General features: G+C 39.2%; 1 protein-coding gene across 1 annotated transcript in view; it reads left to right on the forward strand.

Annotated features, from left to right (window-relative positions):
• The window catches only part of LOC124556124 (Down syndrome cell adhesion molecule-like protein Dscam2), a 123,235-nt gene extending 107,823 nt beyond the window's left edge, over positions 1 to 15,412 (forward strand). Inside the window, exon 9 of the mRNA XM_047130143.1 lies at positions 15,183 to 15,412. Within this exon, the coding sequence (XP_046986099.1) occupies positions 15,183 to 15,296 (114 nt within the window). The 3' untranslated portion in view covers positions 15,297 to 15,412. The remainder of the gene's footprint in view (positions 1 to 15,182) is intronic.
• Positions 15,413 to 19,025: the final 3,613 nt, after the last annotated feature.

Genomic DNA, 19,025 nt, shown 5'->3' on the forward strand with positions numbered 1-19,025 from the left:
CAGGGGGCCAGGCTTGATTAGGGGATGGTACAGGACTTACTCAGCCTCATGAGGCTAACCAAGGAGCTACTTGACTGGTAAGTAGTAGAAACCCAACAACAATCAGGAGAGTAGTGTACTAACAACTGGCCCCTCTGTACCGCATGCAGTCATGCCTTTTGCAGAGGATGACATGGTGGGTGCTCAAGAATGATGCAGAATTTTACATTTTTTGTATTGTATCTTTATTGATCCATTAAATCATTCAGTGTTCAGAAGTGTACAACACAATATGGGACATGTCATGTAGATGATGAAAAACACATATACATACAACATTGTTAAACATAGTATACATCACACAGAAGACATATTACATGTGTATTCCTACCCAATCATTCATTGTGCACAACATAATAGGGAACATATATACACATACCTCTGGTTCACTTAGTATACATCACATTGGTTTATAGATCACACTGAAGGAAGTATTGTATACTGTAGAAGCAATGATTTGTTAACAGTGCTCTTAAAGTTTTCTTAAGTTTAGTTTGTTCTTGAATAGTTCCTATTCTTTCCAGAAGATGGTTATAAAGTTTGATTTCCATTACTGTAGAGTTTAGTTGAATGGCGAACCAACCTTAACAATCTCTTCAGCCTTGTCATGGTGGTGTTTATCCAGGTTCCACTCCAGTCTACTGATGTTTTGTTTAATAAAGAAGAGCATTAAAAAATGTATTGACTAGGGAGAGGCAGTATGTTTCGTTTTTAAACAGTGGTTTACAGGTTTATCTTTGATGCTTGTGTAGGATTGTTCAAACTGATCTATCTCTCTCTCTCTCTCTCTCTTTTTTTTTTTTTTTTTATTTGAATAAATTCACTGATTTGGTACTATGACCCCAAAAAATGATTCCATAACTTAGTACTGAATGGAAAAGAGCATGAAACATACAAGTCAATGTGCTGGTATTTAGCTCATCCCTCACTGAGTGGAGCATATAACAGACTTTGCTGGTTTTTGCATGTATGTGTATTCATGATGTGGATCCCTAAGAATTTTGCCTCATTGGTAAATTTGATTTACTTTAATTATATGAAAATACTAGGCTTAGTCTTTAATAAGCTACTAATTCAGCCACAGGCAGTTCTCCTTATCCCATACCAACCCAACTTTTGCAAAATTGTGTTGTGGTTCACCATGTCAAGGTCAAGAAAAACTCCAATAGCTGGAAATTTCTTGGCAACCAGGTGTAGGGTAGAATCAAGAAATTCATATATTGCATCAGTAGTTGTTTTATTTTCTTGAAAACCATACTGAGCAGAGGAAAGAATGTTATTTTTTCTGGGAAATGAGTTAAGTCTGATAGCCACTTCATACTCAAATATTTTACTGAATAGTGAAAGCACTGCAACTGGACAGTAGTTGTTAGGATCTTCTTTGGATACCTTTGGGGTATGATTTTTGCCATTTTAAGTTTTCTTGGAAATATTGTATCAAAAAATGAAGCACTTGTTTGTGAGACAGTGGCTTACTAATAATTTTACTGCATCTATGGAGAAAGAAGCAGGGGATAATGTCTTCTACTCCTGATGATTTTTTTGTTTAATTTACTACTGATTAATTTTTCTATCTCTGCTTCCCATGTAGGTGATGAAAAATTGTCTTAATGGAGGTACTGAGGACTGATTGAGGGAGGCCACTACTTTTTAGATGCTCTGTTAGTGTTACTATAGTTTCAATAAGGTATGAATTAAATTCCTGAGCTACTTCCTCTTGGTCAGCAATTAAAGTTGAATTTACTTTAAGTTTAATGTTACTTACATTTTTCCTATTTCTACCTGTTTTTGTGTTGATTATTTGCCTTGGGTATTTGCTTTTGTTGTATGAAGACTTCAGAAGGATGTCATTTTGTAGTTTTTTAGCAGCACTCACATTTATAAATATTCTTTTGTATGCAGTAAAGTTTTTTTGTAAATTGTTTACTGTTGCAAAGTTTAGTCTCCCTGAGGGAGAACAGCTCACTCTTTCTCTTTGCTGATGTTATGATATTATGCATACAGTATATCATGGCAGTCAGCCATGACCATAAACAAATGAGAACTTAGACTGCCCGAGAGAAGAGGCCCTCCCGCTTGGATACTCCGCATTCTGTGCTTCCACAGAAGCAAAACTGACATATCGGTCATAGGGATCACAGATTCCTTTTGTTTTGGTGAGGGTCGCATTTAAAAAAAGGAAGAAGAAGAAGAAGCAATCCACAACAGACAGAAAAATGGAGTACACAAAGCATTTGGTAGTGGCTACAGCACAATTGTTTGCTGCAGTTGGTAGTGGTAGTTCAGGCCTGACCTCTACTGGTATAGTACACAATTACAGTTCAAAACACTCCCCGCCTAAAACTGCCATGACATAGTGTCCGCATAATACCTGCTGTGATCCAATTGGAGGATGCTCCATTGTTACATACGATTTTTGTTTTTAAAAGGAATTGATAGTTGAAATAGCAGCAGAAAATGTTTAGAAAATTCTTCATTTGTGTGGTCATAGTGTCCGTAGTTGCTTTACAGTTCTTGAGAGTATTTTTGTTCTGTCACTGCGGCTACAAAAATGCATGATTTTTTTCACCAGGCGCGTTTCGCTTTATTGAGGTAAAGCATCATCAGTGAGTGGTCTGCAATTAAGTTTTTACATTTTGATTTGATTTTAGTGATTGGATTTAAATACAAATCCACATATTCTTAACAAACAGTTTTTGATCTAAAATCAAATCAAAATGTAAAAACTTAATTACAGACGCTGATGATGCTTTACCTCAATAAAGTCAAACACATCTGGTGAAAAAAAATCATGCATTTGTATAGTTGCAGTGACAGAACAAAAATACCTTCAATGTTTAGAAAAGTTTCAAATTTTCCATCTACTGTTTGAGAGTGGTATACAGTCTCCCAGTTTTTTCTCATATGGGACATAAATTTGAGTACATTGCTTTGACAGAAACTTCTACATTGTATAGTCATTTTTTTGAGTTGAATGTTTGTATTTAAGAAAGACTGTCTGTAAAATCAGTGCATTATGGTCAAAAAATCCCAAATTTATAATCTAACAGAACAATCCTTGTTGCTAATCATTTGGTCAAGAGTGCTTACATTTTGGCTAGTTAACCCAAACATTTTGGCTAGTTACCCCAGTTTGGGATGTACCCTTCATATTAAGGTTGTAACATTTCATAAAGTTTTTAAAGTCAGACTGATCATTGCCTTCAGTGAGGAAATTGATATTAAAGTCATCATAAATTATGACCATTGATAGTTTTCTTTTCATCACTTTTTCTAATGCTGGTGTGAAATTTCTATAAAAGAAGTGCAAGTTGCCCAAGGGAGAGCTATAAACTGATATTACATGATCATCAGTATCTTTGGTTTCAATACCAGACAATTCCATGTGTTTTTCAATAGAGTAGGAATTGAATATGTATTGGAGCAGCTGAAACAGTGTCTTTTACAAATATGCAGCTTCATTCACCTCTGAAGTTTTTTCTTGAAAAGGTGTGCACTAGCCTAAATTGTGCTAATACAACTGATTCTGTTTTGAGAGACCTCATACAGTGTTCAGTAATACACAGTACTTGGGTGTCTGATAGTCCACTGTTGATACTGTTAACAGTTCTAACTCATTTAGCTTATTCTTAAGTTCCTGCACATTACGAAAATAGATTTTTGTGACAGACTAATGATTTATACTAGTCAATACATTTCTGTGAGAAGATTCTGGCATTGTTTTATTAATTAAAATTGAATGACTAGATTTATCAATATCATTGTTGTGAGACTGTACCTTAAGTAATGTTGTCACATTTGGTCTTTTTTGGGGGATGGGAGAGAAAAAATCCTTTTTCGTTTCAGGCCATCTTGGCCTTAAGTTGACACTTACTGTGGCTGGTGTTCTTGGCGCCACTGCTGTTGCTAGTACCTCTTCATTGATACTGATGGTATTGCTGCTGTTTCCACTGCTGTTGCTGGCAATTCCACTGGTGGTGAAACTGCTGAAGTCGTTGATGGAGCTGTTGGAGTCACTGCTGCTGGCGATGTTGTTGCAGTAATTACAGAAAGCTGCACTTTTGCCTTCCTTTCTGGTTTCTTTCATGGTAGTTTTTCTGTTACTGCTCTTGATGGTGCATCTTCAACAAGAGGTTTCTGTGCAGAAAGCACTTCTGCATAGAGGGGGGTCAATGAAGAAGCAGTCCTGTTTGGTTTGTTTGATTCTGTGGCTGCTTCCTATGCTTTCCTGATGATTCTCTATCTACTTTCAGTTGTGTTGCTGCTGTGGACTCATCTGTTCTTGTCAGATATTTCTCTATGGAGGGTAGGTTAGGCTTGACTGTTATTAATGCTGGTCTACTGGACACTGCCCATAATGCATACTCTACATTTTTGCAAAGTTTTTCGTTTCCCTTAAACACTAAGTGAAGCCAATATTTTGTGTAGTCACTTCATTAGAGGAAGACATTTATATCCACTACATCTTCACCTACTGAAGAAAGGAGCATGACCTGTGTCTGGGTTGGAATACGTATGGCTGGTTTAAAGTTCCAGGTGCTACAAGCTCTGCTTCCTAGAGACTATAACAAATAATTGCATCTAGAATAAAATATGGCTCAGATCTGGAGGATGATTGTTTTTAATGTCAATCTCTTTTTCTTTCAATTTTCAAAATAAGAACATTCTCATCTCTCATATACAGTACATAATGGAACCTAATCCGAGCTCAATCAAACTGTCCAAAACACCCACTATCACTTTTATGCCACAGAGCAGAATAGGGGAAGAAATTAAACTTTTATTAAGTTCATGCTAGCACAGCGACAGGTGACACCTGGCAGAGGCGATGACATAGCTGTGCAGCAGAAAGAAACAATCAAACCTGTAAGTTGGTCTGTACATAAGCACACTCTGCTACATAAGCACCAATTGCCAAGCACAAGTTACACATTTAGCATATTGTCAACCAAGAGGGAGAAAGAGATGGAGGTATATTTGTTAGCTCTTGCTACATGAAGCAACAAGTATTACCGCAGATGCAATAACAAATTTCAGAGACTTGACAGTGGAGTTAAGAGACTGTAACAAATTGTTAAGCAAACACAGCAGAACAAGGACTACTGACCACTAGTAAAGAAGTGAGCCACATTCAGTCATTATGAACAGCAGTGCCTCATGTCAGTATCTCCAGCTCATTTCCATAAATACTGTGGTTCTCTAGCTCTCAATTCAGCTGTCCATTAGGATCGATACTGTTTGTACCAGAGCACTCAATTCAGTGATTATTATGGTGTTGTGACATCCCTGTATTAGTTTTTCCAGCACTTCTCATGAACATACTGCTTGCCATTCCCGAGATGACAGTATCTGAGTAACTGTGATCTGCCACTCATGGAGCTTAGAACTGGTCACCATCTACCATGTTGCTGAAGGGGGGACTGATGCTCTTCCAACACTAGTACCTATTGTGGTGCTGATCATGCTAACATTGTCATCATTGCTGGGTGAGAGGGCCATCTAGTGCTTCTTTTTCTGATCATCGCTGCAGGCGCTTCAGTGGCCAAGGGCCTCCCGGTCCATTGGGATCAGGATCAGCTGACTACACGATTTGTCACAGTGTGGTACATCCCTGTGGGTCATCATGGATCATTGTCATCTTCCATTGGCAGGTTGATGATCTAACAGTGTGGGACATACTCTCTGCGAAAAATATATTAAAAACAAAGATTCCATGACATACCAAATGGGAAAGCGCTGGTAGATAGACACAATAAAAAAACACACGAACACACACACAGAATTTCAAGCTTTCGCAACCAACGGTTGCTTCGTCAGGAAAGAGGAAAGGAGAGGGAAAGACGAAAGGATGCGGGTTTTAAGGGAGAGGGTAAGGAGTCATTCCAACCCCGGGAGCGGAAAGACTTACCTTAGGGGGAAAAAAGGACAGGTATACACACGCGCACACACACACATCCATCCACACATATACAGACACAAGCAGACATATTTCGCATAACTTAATAAGAGATGGGACTGATCCACCATGGTACACAAAACACATCAGAACACTGCAGAAGCAATGAAAAAAGCATGCCAAATTCAGAAGAATGCAAAATCCTCAAGACTGGCTAAGTTTCATGGAAGCTCGAAATTTAGTGTGGATGTCAATGCAAAATGCTTTTAATAGTTCCTGCAATGAAACATTGTCTCAAAATATGGTAGAAAACCCAAAGAGATTCTGGTCATATATTAAGTACACCAGTGGCAAAAAAACAGTCAATACCATCACTGCGCAGTGGCAATGGAAATGTTACCGATGATGGTTCCACTAAAGCGAAGTTACCAAATATAGTTTTCCATAATAAGACGAAGTAAATATTCCATGATTCGAAACCAGTACAGCTGTTAGCATGAGTGACATAAAAGTAGATATCTTAGGTGTTGCTAAACAACTCAAATCACTTAAGAAAGGCAAGTCTTCCGGTCCAGATGGTACACCAATCAGGTTCCTTTCAGAGTATGCATACACAATAGTGCCTTTCTTAGCAATCATATACAACCACTCACTTGACAAAGGGTTTGTTCCTAAAGACTGGAAAGTAGCACAGGTCACACCAATATTCAAGAAAGGAAATAGGAGTAACCCATTGAATTACAGACCCATATCACTGACCTCAATTTGCAGTAGGATTTTGGAGCACATACTGTACTCAAACATTATGAATCACCTTGAAGAAAATGACTTATTGATACATAACCAACACGGATTCAGAAAATATCATTCTTGTGCAACACAGCTAGCTCTTTATTCCCATAAAGTAATGAGTGCTGTCGACAAGGGATCTCAGATCGATTCCATATTCCTAGATTTACAGAAGGCTTTTGATACCATTCCTCACAAGTGACTATTAATCAAATTGCATGCATATGAAGTATTGTCTCAGTTATGTCACTGGATTCGTGATTTCCTCTCAGAGAGGTCACAGTTCATAGTGAGAGATGATAAATCATCGAGTAGAACAGAAGTGATATCTGGCATTCTGCAAGGTAGTGTCATGGGCCCTCTGCTGTTCCTGATTTACGTAAATGATTTAGGTAATGATCTGAGCAGCCCCCTTAGATTGTTTGCAGATGACATTGTAATTTAGCATCTAGTAAAATCATCAGATGATCAATTCCAATTACAAAATGATCTAGAGAAAATTTCTATATGGCGCGAAAAGTGGCAATTGGCATTAAACAAAGAAAAGAGCAAGGTCATCCACACTGGTACGAAAAGAAATCCGATAAATTTTGGGTATACGATACACCGCACAAAGCTAAGGGCTGTCAATTGACTAAATACCTAGGAATTACAATCACAAGCAACTTAAATTGGAAAGACCACATAGGTAATATTGTGGGAAAGGCGAAACAAAGACTGCGCTTTGTTGGCAGAAAACTTAGAAGATGCGACAAACCCACTAAGGAGACAGCCTACATTACACTTTTCCATCCTCTGCTGGAATATTGCTGCGCAGTGTGGGATCCTTTCCACGTAGGATTGACGGAGTACATCAAATAAGTGCAAAGACGGGCAGCTCATTTCGTGTTATCGCGTAATAGGGGTGAGAGTGCCACTGATACGATACGTGAGTTGGGGTGGCAGTCACTGAAACAAAGGCGGTTTTCTTTGCAGCAAGATCTATTTACAATATTTCAATCTCCAACTTTCTCTTCCAAATGTGAAAATATTTTGTTGACACCCACCTACATAGGGAGAAATGATCATCATAATAAAATAAGAGAAATCAGAGCTTGAACGGAAAGATTTAGGTGTTCCTTTTTCCCACGCGCCATTTGAGAGTGGAATGGTAGAAAAGTAGTATGACAATGGTTCAATGAACCCTCTGCCAGGCACTTAAGTGTTAATTGCAGAGTAACCAAGTAGATGTACGAGGGCAGTTCAATAAGTAATGCAACACATTTTTTTCTGAAACAGGGGTTGTTTTATTCAGCATTGAAATACACCAGGTTATTCTCGAATCTTTTAGCTACACAACACTATTTTTCAACGTAATCTCCATTCAATGCTACGGCCTTACGCCACCTTGAAATGAGGGCCTGTATGCCTGCACGGTACCATTCCACTGGTCGATGTCGGAGCCAACGTCGTACTGCATCAATAACTTCTGCATCATCCGTGTAGTGCCTCCCATGGATTGCGTCCTTCATTGGGCCAAACATATGGAAATCCGACGGTGCGAGATTGGGGCTGTAGGGTGCATGAGGAAGAACAGTCCACTGAAGTTTTGTGAGTTCCTCTCGGGTGCGAAGACTTGTGTGAGGTCTTGCGTTCTCATGAAGAAGGAGAAGTTCGTTCAGATTTTTGTGCCTACGAACACGCTGAAGTCGTTTCTTCAATTTCTGAAGAGTAGCACAATACACTTCAGAGTTGATCGCTTGACCATGGGGAAGGACATCGAACAGAATAACCCCTTCAGCGTCCCAGAAGACTGTAACCATGACTTTACCCGCTGAGGGTATGGCTTTAAACTTTTTCTTGGTAGGGGAGTGGGTGTGGCGCCACTCCATTGATTGCCGTTTTGTTTCAGGTTCGAAGTGATGAACCCATGTTTCATCGCCTGTAACAATCTTTGACAAGAAATTGTCACCCTCAGCCACATGACAAGCATGCAATTCCGCACAGATGGTTCTCCTTTGCTCTTTATGGTGTTCGGTTGGACAACGAGGGACCCAGCGGGAACAAACCTTTGCATATCCCAACTGGTGGACAATTGTGACAGCACTACCAACAGAGATGTCAAGTTGAGCACTGAGTTGTTTGATGGTGATCCGTCGATCATCTCGAACGAGTGTGTTCGCACGCTCCGCCATTGCAGGAGTCACAGCTGTGCACGGCCGGCCCGCACGCGGGAGATCAGACATTCTTGCTTGACCTTGCGGCGATGATGACACACGCTTTGCCCAACGACTCACCATGCTTTTGTCCACTGCCAGATCACTGTAGACATTCTGCAAGCGCCTATGAATATCTGAGATGCCCTGGTTTTCCGCCAAAAGAAACTCGATCACTGCCCGTTGTTTGCAACGCACATCCGTTACAGACGCCATTTTAACAGCTCCATACAGCGCTGCCACCTGTCGGAAGTCAATGAAACTATACGAGACGAAGCGGGAATGTTTGAAAATATTCCACAAGAAATTTCCGGTTTTTTCAACCAAAATTGGCCGAGAAAAAAAATGTGTTGCATTACTTATTGAACTGCCCTCGTAGATGTAGGTGTAGATGTAGATGCATGCGTGTAGGCAGACAAGTGCATGTGTTCACACAAGTACACACATATTTGAAGGGCAATGGTGGCTAACTATTCCTTTTTAATGTCAGTGATAAACCAGCCACCTGCATACAATGAACATTGATAAATAACTGTTTATTATTATTGGACAGACAAGTGGTGTTCATTTTTTCTCCAAACTGTTACATCTACACCTACATACTCGGCAAGGCACTGCATGGTGCATGGTAGAGGGTATATTGTACCACTACTAGTCATTTCCTTTCCTGTTTCACTCGCAAATGGAGCGAGGGAAAAATGACTGTTTGCATGCTTCCGTACAAGACCTAATATCTCTTATCTTATCTTTTTGGGTCTTATGTGAAATAGACAATAGTGGAGTAAAACCATTCTGCTGCCAGTTTCAAATGCAGAAGACTGTTATCATCTGACAAAATATAGGCAGCACGTGATAGGGTCACATGTGGGCTTGGAAGCCTGAGTATTTATTGCTGTCCATGTGAAGCAATGACATTATGTTTTGCAATGGATGACCACATGTATCCTCATTTTCTAGGCTCTGGCTTTTCAGCATTCTTTGCTGCACCTCGGTGTCACTATAGTGGCTTTCAGTACTTCAGCTTGTTGCTTTTCTGCGATCTCAGAAGGCTGAAAGGTGTTGTTGTGGAACATTTAGCCATTTTCGCAGCATCATGCTGAGCTGTCAGGATGACATTTTGATCCCTTCTCAGTGAGGTCATGTTACAGAATTAACAATTCAGACTTGTTGCTTGAGCAAAATGAAGCAATAACTTCTAGGATTTGACATATTATTTACAGTATTTGCAGTATGACACATTATTTGTAATATTTGCAGTATTGGTCCTCAACCTGTTCGACACCCTGATTGCTATGTGGCACACTGGCCTGGTTTGATATGGCTTGGTGCTGCCATGATATCTTTCTGTGGCAGAGATGTCTGTCAGCACATTCTACTGTTGTGTGCTTCATCTATTGCCCTTGCCACAGATGCAGAGAAGACCATTCAATTGTAATACTTAAAACTGAATAAATATTTGTCTTGCTAATACTATTTGGACAATGGCCATGCCATAGTGGTAACACCAGTTCCTGTTATATCACCGAAGTTAAGCACTGTCGGGCTTGGTTAGCACTTGGATGGGTGCTGGATAGGTAACTGTCCTGTCTGCAAGCGCTGTTGGCAAGCGGGGTGCACTCAGCCCTTATGAGGCAAACTGAGGAGCTACTTGATTGAAAAGTAGCCGCTCTGGTCTCGTAAAGTGACATACAGCCAGGAGAGCAATGTGCTGACCACATGCCCCTCCATATCCGTTTCCAGTGATGCCTGTGGGCTGAGGATCACACAGCAGCCGGTCAGTACTGTTGGGCCTTCCAAAGCATGTTTGGACAGAGTTTAGTTGTTTAATGCTGTTTGATTCATGCACAGAGTGCCAACAGGCTTTCATTTATATTTAGAGAGAATAAGAGTGGTCCTACTACACCTCCCTGGGGCACTCCTGATGACACCATTGTCTCCAATTAACACTCACCATTGAGGACAATGTACTGGGTTCTACTACTTAAGAGGTCTTCAAGCCTTCATATATCTGGGAGCATGATCCATATGCTTGGACTTTCGTTAACACTGTGCAGTGGGCTGCTGTGTCAAATGATTTCTGGAAATCTAGGAATATGGAATACCCCATCGCCGTCCATCCATGGATTGCAGGATATCACATGAGAAAAGGGCAAGCTGAGTTTAATACAAATGATTTTCTGTCTGTATGTAATTTATTACACTCAAACTCAGAATAAGTTATGTATAAGAATTCTGCAACAAACCAATGTTAAGGATTTTTTTTCTTTTTCTTTTTGAGCCACAGTCACTTCACTGTGTCTAAACATCAGTTGATGTTTAGATACAGTGATACAGAAATTAAGCTTATGCCTTTCTTTTGGATGTCTTATTTACATCACAGCTTCACTACATTTGCCACACATACTAGTTTACAGACTTTTTGTATATTGAATATATGTTCTCGCAGCTACTTTTCAGACAATTGGCTTATAAGTACATTCTGATTTACATTTTTTGGCGATAACTTGTGTTTCACACAAGCTGAATGATTTTTGACATCATAACACTTGAAAATGGCCTAAGGCTTAAATTTATATAGTGAAATAAATGCAATAATAGTGTCAGACAGCAGAAATACCATAAGGATATCGGTCTGTAATCATGTGAATTTCATTCTTTTACCCTTCTTACATATGGGAGTCATCAGTGCTTTTTTACAGTCACTTGGGACTTTGTGTTGGGTGAAAGATTCATGGTAAATGCAAGCTAAGTAAGGGGCCAGTGCCTCTGTAAAACTGAAATAGGGTTGTGTCTGGATCTGGTGACTGATTTGTTTCCAACTCTTTTAGGTGCTTCTCTATGCCAGAGGTTCCTATTACTGTCCTCCATGTGGGAGCCTGTGTGACAGTCAAACAACAGTATGTTTGTATGACCTTCGTGCATGAACGATTTCTTAAATGCGAGATTTAAAACTGCAGCTTTCCTTTTGCTATCTTCTATTGCCGCACCAGACTAGTTGAAGAATGAAAGGACATAAGCCTTCAACCCACTTATTGATTTTATGTAGGACCAGAATTTTCTCTGGTTCTTCACTAAATCTTTTGCTACAGTGTGATGGTGAAAATTGTTACACACTTCATGCATCAATCTTCTTACCGACACATGAACATCTACTAACTTGTATTTGTTGACACTTGAGCGTTCTTTATTGATGGCTCTGAGCACTATGGGACTCAACTGCTGAGGTCATTAGTCCCCTAGAACTTAGAACTAGTTAAACCTAACTAACCTAAGGACATCACAAACATCCATGCCCGAGGCAGGATTCGAACCTGCGACCGTAGTGATCTGGCGGTTCCAGACTGCAGCGCCTTTAACTGCACGGCCACTTCAGCATGCGTTCTTTATTGATCCAAGAGTGCAACAATCTCTGCTTCCTCAGCATTTTCCAAATTTTATTGTTAACTGATGGTGGATCTTTTCCATCCTTAATCCATTTATTCAGCGTGTTCTTATCCATGGTGTGATTTACAGTCAGTTTAAACTATGCTCGTAATTCATTTATGGCCATCATATTGGAACTAAATGTTGTTCATTCATTGTCTAAGTGGGATGCTAACAACAGCTTATCTGCTCTTTACAGCATAATTTATCTCCTAGCCTTCTTGATGGATTTCTTAACTTCAGTAACCATCATTGCTATGATATATTGAGTGCTAATCTCTCTCTCTATACTGACATTGTCAGTAAGAGTAGGCCTGTTTGTAGCTACAATGTCTTAAGTACTTTCACTGCATTTGGAATGTTGAACTAGCTGCTCAAAACAGTTTTTGGAAAATATATTCAATAAGACTTCCTGTCCATGCCACCTGCAATGAACCCATAGATGTCCAAGTCCACATGCAGTAGATTAAAGTTGCCTCCAACTATTATCGTATAATCTCAGGTTTTCCCTGCTACTGAGTGTAGACTTTCTTTGAATGATTCTTCATCTGTTAAGGCTAAATTAAGTGGCTCATAAAAACATCCTATAATTGACATTAGTTTGCCTAGGGTAACTACTCCTGTCCAGATAACTTCACAGTCAGGCTCAATTTTGACCTTGATAGACATTATATTTTTGTCAACTGAATTGAACACTCTCTCTCCTGTGGCGTCTGATATGTTGGTCAATATATATTCCATGCTTCACTAAATTTATCAATGCTTTCTACTTCAGGTTACAAGCAGTTCTTAGTTCAGAGAGTAATTTGAAGGTGACAACTTTCCTGAAGGGCATGAAGGTCAGGAACTTTGTTGCAAATACTTTGACAGTTCACTGTTAAAATTGTGACAGTGGAAGTTTCTTTATTTTGTATACCATCTGATTTTTCTCTCTGCATATAGCCTGGTGAGCATTCATCATAAAACCTCAGACTACCACCTAGTCTATACAACCCGCATGTGCACTCCACAAGTAGTCTACTATTAAAGTAGCTGCTTCCTTTGTGTAGTGCACAACTTACCTATCACATGGAGTCCTACAATTCTTCACCCCATAATGCAGGGCCACAAATCTGCAGCTAAGACCATCACAGAATCAATGGAGTCCTTGGCTGAGGCCCTTCAGTCAGCTCCAAACCAGAGAGTCCCAATCAGTTCTGCGAACCATGCTGCTCATTGTCAGCTCTCCTTGCATCCTGCGAACTTGGTCAGCAGCCTTCATCACTTCCACCAGCCACCCATGCAAAATGAGGATGGCCTCGGAGCACAAGCGCAGGCATCATTGATGCCACCATGAACAACAAGTTGCAAATGACTGCACCCTACACACTTGAGAGCTGCAGGCAGGGTCTCCTCTACATCTCGGATGAGGCCCTCCATCAAACAACAAACAAGCACATGTTGGACTTCTTTCTGGCCCCGGACTCTGTCTCCCTAAGGGGTTTCATAATGCACCTAACATTGGACCCCCCCCCCCCCCCTCCACCTCCTGTGTACCAGCTCGGACTGTGGCATTGTCCCCTCACAGGGTGAATGGGTGAAGACAGATAGCCAGCCTCCACATTTCCACATTGACTCTCTGCCTCAAGTGACATGACTGCCTAACATGCTGCCACTCACTCTGCAGTGAGTGTGGCTGCCCTGTGTTGGGTGTACTGGAAGGTGCCTCGGCAGCAGAGCCCATGGACGAAACATGCGACACTTGTGGTGTATCATGCAATGCACCAGCTCCACCACCACTACACCCTGAGGCCAGCCTGCAAACAGCTGATCACAGCCATTGGTGGCTTCAGCTGCTCATGAATTGCAGCCAGATCCTCATGCACTTGCTCACAACGTGCATACCTCCTATCTATGCTGCTACTACTACTACTAACTTAAGATTTAAACTATAAAAGCAAATAAAAGATGCTAAATGTGTGATTTGTTGCTCTCCTGGTGCATCAGCAATGGAGGCTGGTGGGTGGCTTCTGTAATGAACAATGACTGGCCATTCAAAAACAATAACAACTGCACTATAGAGTGCACAAATGTACACAATACAGTTACTAAAACACAAGACTACTCTCTCAAATGCAAAAACATGGAATGAATTTAAGAATTTATCTATGCAATCACAAAAAAACATGCAAGTAATATAAGAATTAAACTGTGAAAACCAACAGGAATAGCTAAATATGACTTACTACTCTCCTGGTGCATCACCAACAGAGACTGGCACCTGACTGTTGTTTTAACACATTAAAAGCAAATATTTCTGTTAAGTCTAAGACTCAACTACTCAAAAAGAATTTTATGTAGAGACTGATGACATCAGTATTGAATGCTGTAAATTCAAATAGCGAACTGTAAAAAACTAAAGCAAGATTCATTCAAGAATATAATGTCATATTGCCAACTTAAAATTATGGTATTTGTTGTATTAGTCGCACTGTTGTAGATGATGCCGAGGACTGAAGAGTAAACATTTAATGGAATAAATGAAAGCAATGATAACATACACCTTAATGACCCACAAATGAATAGTGTATTTGATATTACTGGTAGAAGACATAGACAGTGTATTGCAGGAGTGCATGCATTTTCTACTGTATTATGTAATGAGTTGACAATTTTTTTTAGCTCATTACTCCAGTTTGTTTCAGCCTTTCACACTCTGCAGTTAAGAAGCAAAAGATAGCTAGTTACCTTTTTATTATTTCAAATAATGTGATCTAATGTTATCCCACTGCGTAAAAGGAAAATTCTGTTTAATTTAATTTGATTATGTGTTTGCCAATCTATTTTTTATATTTTTACAGTGTGGTAGCAGCACTGAGTCAACATACTCCAGAATTCATAAAGGATTTCAGCATGGAAATGAAACTCCTGAATGGATTCCTTTGCATAATTTGTATCAAGCACACAGATACTAACATCCATCCTTCACAGTTTGCAATATGACTAAGTCATTGAAGAATGCAGTAAAGAGAAGCAAGTCAACTACTAAGTGCCTTCTAACTGAAGAAATAAAACACTATTTATAAAGCTTTATGAGGCAGGTGATTTTTTTTTTAAATATACGTATATATTTGATGTTGATCTCAGGTTGATGTTTTGTACAAAATCATTCTACTATTAGTGATTGTGACAATAATGTTTCTCTCCACACATAAAAAAAATATTTGCATGTAAAATTTATTTTATGCCACTCAGTAAGCCAAAATATTTTATCTTGTGACACTTCATATACTGTATTAAAATGATGTCAGTCACCTCTAAATAAAAGAATGATGATAAATCTATCAGTATTTCAGAACTTTTAGTGGAGGTAATGGAACCTATACATTTTATTACTTACACTGCAACATTGGAATATTACATACAACTAACTGTTACTCTCTGACTTGACATAACAACTCATGATACTTTTAAGTATTAAATAATGATTAAGAATGTATGTTAAATGTTTTATATTACTAACAACTTTGTACAAATTTAAAAATATTTATAAATTATTTAATAAGATTTCATTAAATTGTTTCACCAGAGAAAATAAATGTATAAATGTGAAATGGTGTCTATAAATCTGCTTATATAACATAGTGTAAATTCTTTAACAAGATGTCATTAAATAGTCTCACCAGAAAAATAAATGTTGTATAAATGTGAAGTGGTGTCTATATATCTATTTATATAACATAATGTAAATTATTTAATAAGATGTCATTAAATTGTCTCACCAGAAAAAATAAATGTTGTATAAATGTGAAATTGTGTCTATAAATCTATTTATGTAAGATAATGCACTAAATAATTATTGTTTTCAACAAAAGGAAGTGAGACAGCTTCAAAGTGAATATGCACACTGCATTTACAGTAATTAGCCCAGCAGATCAGTCAGAGTCCAAAATGCTTAAACAAACTGTATACCGTATATGTACTGAGGTGAAAATTTCCAAATGTGCAACCACAGCCAAGAATATGTTAGAAAAAACGAAGAATCATCAGAACTATGCCATGTACATACACCGGTATTAATTGGGACAGGATAATATCAACAGGATGAGTTTAAGAACATGTGCAAACCAAAACTTATGAAACAAAATGCCTACATTTTTCATTAATGACAAAGATGACATTGTGGTAATGTGGACTTCTGGTTTATGATATTCAGTTAGTCTTCTTCTTCTTCAGTAGCTCTACAGCCCTTGGTGAGCCTTGGCTTCTTCAACAATCTTCCTCCACACTTCTCGGTTATTTGCTGCTCTTTTCCACCACCGGACTCCCATATTGGTGATATCCATTATTACCTCATCGATCCATCTTCTTCTAGGTCTCCCTTTTCGCCTAACTGAATGGATCATACCTTTCATCATTTTCTTTGGAATTCTATCCTCTGCCATTCTCTCCAAGTGTCCTAGCCATCCTCACATTCCACGATGCTACTGTTAGATCCTTTATCCGTTTCCTTTGCCGGGGTCGTGATACATGCTTTCCATCCAGTTTCCGAGGCTTCTGTTGAATTTCCGTAATATTCTTTTTTTTACAGTATGGGGTTATTAGCCCCATGCCCAACCCCCAACCTGGAGGACCAGGATTTGTATGAGGTTTACTCCTCTAGGGAAGCTGGCTTCACTACGCCTCTAGAGCCCTCCCTGCCCTATGTTGTGGGACACACTTTGTCTGGCTCCTCTGTCGAGACCAGTCCGGCTTGGGAGACCCTGCCAGTAGCTATGCTACCACCGGCATAGCTCTCGACTTCACCGAAGCACGCAAACCCTCCCGCCCGGCACTGAAGGTGCCTACTATAAGGCGGTGTCCCCTGGGAGGGTATTCAGTTAGTATTATTACTATTTTCCAATGACAAACATAGATGACAAATTGTGGTAACTCCTTATGGTACGTTCACACTGAGGGATTTGTCACAGAGATTTGTGCCCTGAACATCTAGCCAATGAAGTGTGGCACAATTTGCAAGTTCCTGCAACATGAACTTCCAAAATTGATGCTAGAATTCTGAGAAATACTTTGTTCTGGCACATGTTCCTCTATTTGTTTACTCATTGAAAACACGGTACAAATCCCAGATACATTGTTTACTGTGCACGCACAGTCACAGGCAGACTTGTGATGTTGCATCTTGGGTACACATGTACATGGAGATTATATCTGGGTATGTTCCATAGCAGTCAGTGTAACATTGTTTTCCATTTGTTTGCAAAGATGGAGTGCCCAGAAAATAATGTGGCAAAACTTACTGAAGAATTTCACGAAATGCGCTCATTGTGGGATCCTACATCTGCAGTTTATAAAAACCATGACAACAAACGTGATGAAATATACCAGCTAGCATCTTTATTTGGCATGTCTGATAAGTAGATGGACAGCAAACTTGATACACCCAGGTCACAATTCCTCCAAGAACATAATAAACCTTCATCTTCAAAGATGCTGGGATCGAGAAGAGAAGATGTGTACATATCCAATTCTCTTCTCTTCCTGAAGGATGTAAACAAACCAAGAATGAGTTTATCCACATTTGAGTTAAGTTAGAGCATATTTATTTTACATGATTTTTATCATAGATATAACACTGAAAAATGCAAATGTGTTATTTACAGTAGTGGATTAAAAGGAAAGCATTTTCAGTGAACTTGATAACTATCACTGAACTATCATTGACACTAAGCAAACAAATATTGCCACTCCATTTATCCTTCAGTGTGCTGCAAACTCATTTCTCAATTGCATAGTGCCTTTGAGAACATTTCTATCTACTCATTATAATGATTTAACTGGGGGTGGTCTCTCCATCTCCCAGGTTCTATGGTCTCTGTTTCTAGAATTTCAGAATCAAAACTACCTGATGGTGAATAAAGTGGGTGAGCTTCCTGATTTCTTCTTAGGAAGTTACAAAGATAAAGGCAGAACAAAGTCACAATAGTTGTTTTATGGGGTTCAAGCTGAATAGGTTTTTGTACAAATGAAAAAAAAAAAGAGGATAGTATTCCAAAGACATTTTAAAGAACTCTTCAGGTTCTACTGAACCTGTACTTAAGATATTCTTTCTTTGCTGCCTTTGTTATGATTACCCGGAAAGTGTTTTATTACATGTTTGTGTACTGCAAAGGCATCATCAGCAACAATTACATAGAGTGTGGACAGGACACTGTTCTACCAGACAGAGAGTCCGGCCCCGGTATGTGCAGCTCACCTTCTTGAAGAGCTTTATTAAAGGTTGTAAGATCAAATACACCTCCCATCTAAGACACATTCTTGCATTCACACATCTGCATAAAGAAATTGGTAATCAGCACCCACTAATGCCATTAACATAATGCTGAAAATGTCTTTATAGTTGTAGTAAGTGCTTTCACCATGAACAGGATTAACAAGTCCCATGTGTTTTCCATCTAAAGCCCCTGTGCAATTGGGAAAGTTCCAGCAAATCTCAAATTCTCGTGCAATTTCCTTACATTGCAATTCAGTATTCAGTACCTGAAAATACAAACAAAAAATCTGAAGAATGTGTTTTTCCTTTCTTTAGGGTGCATGTGAAGTGTCAAAGAGGAAACACAATTGAAAGAGGAACAAAATACCAGTACTTCGATTACTGATTTGGAGCCACCTCAAAATCCACCACACAAGAAGGACAATCTTGT

This window comes from Schistocerca americana, chromosome X (genome assembly GCF_021461395.2).
Source record: "Schistocerca americana isolate TAMUIC-IGC-003095 chromosome X, iqSchAmer2.1, whole genome shotgun sequence".
Lineage (NCBI taxonomy): Eukaryota > Metazoa > Arthropoda > Insecta > Orthoptera > Acrididae > Schistocerca > Schistocerca americana.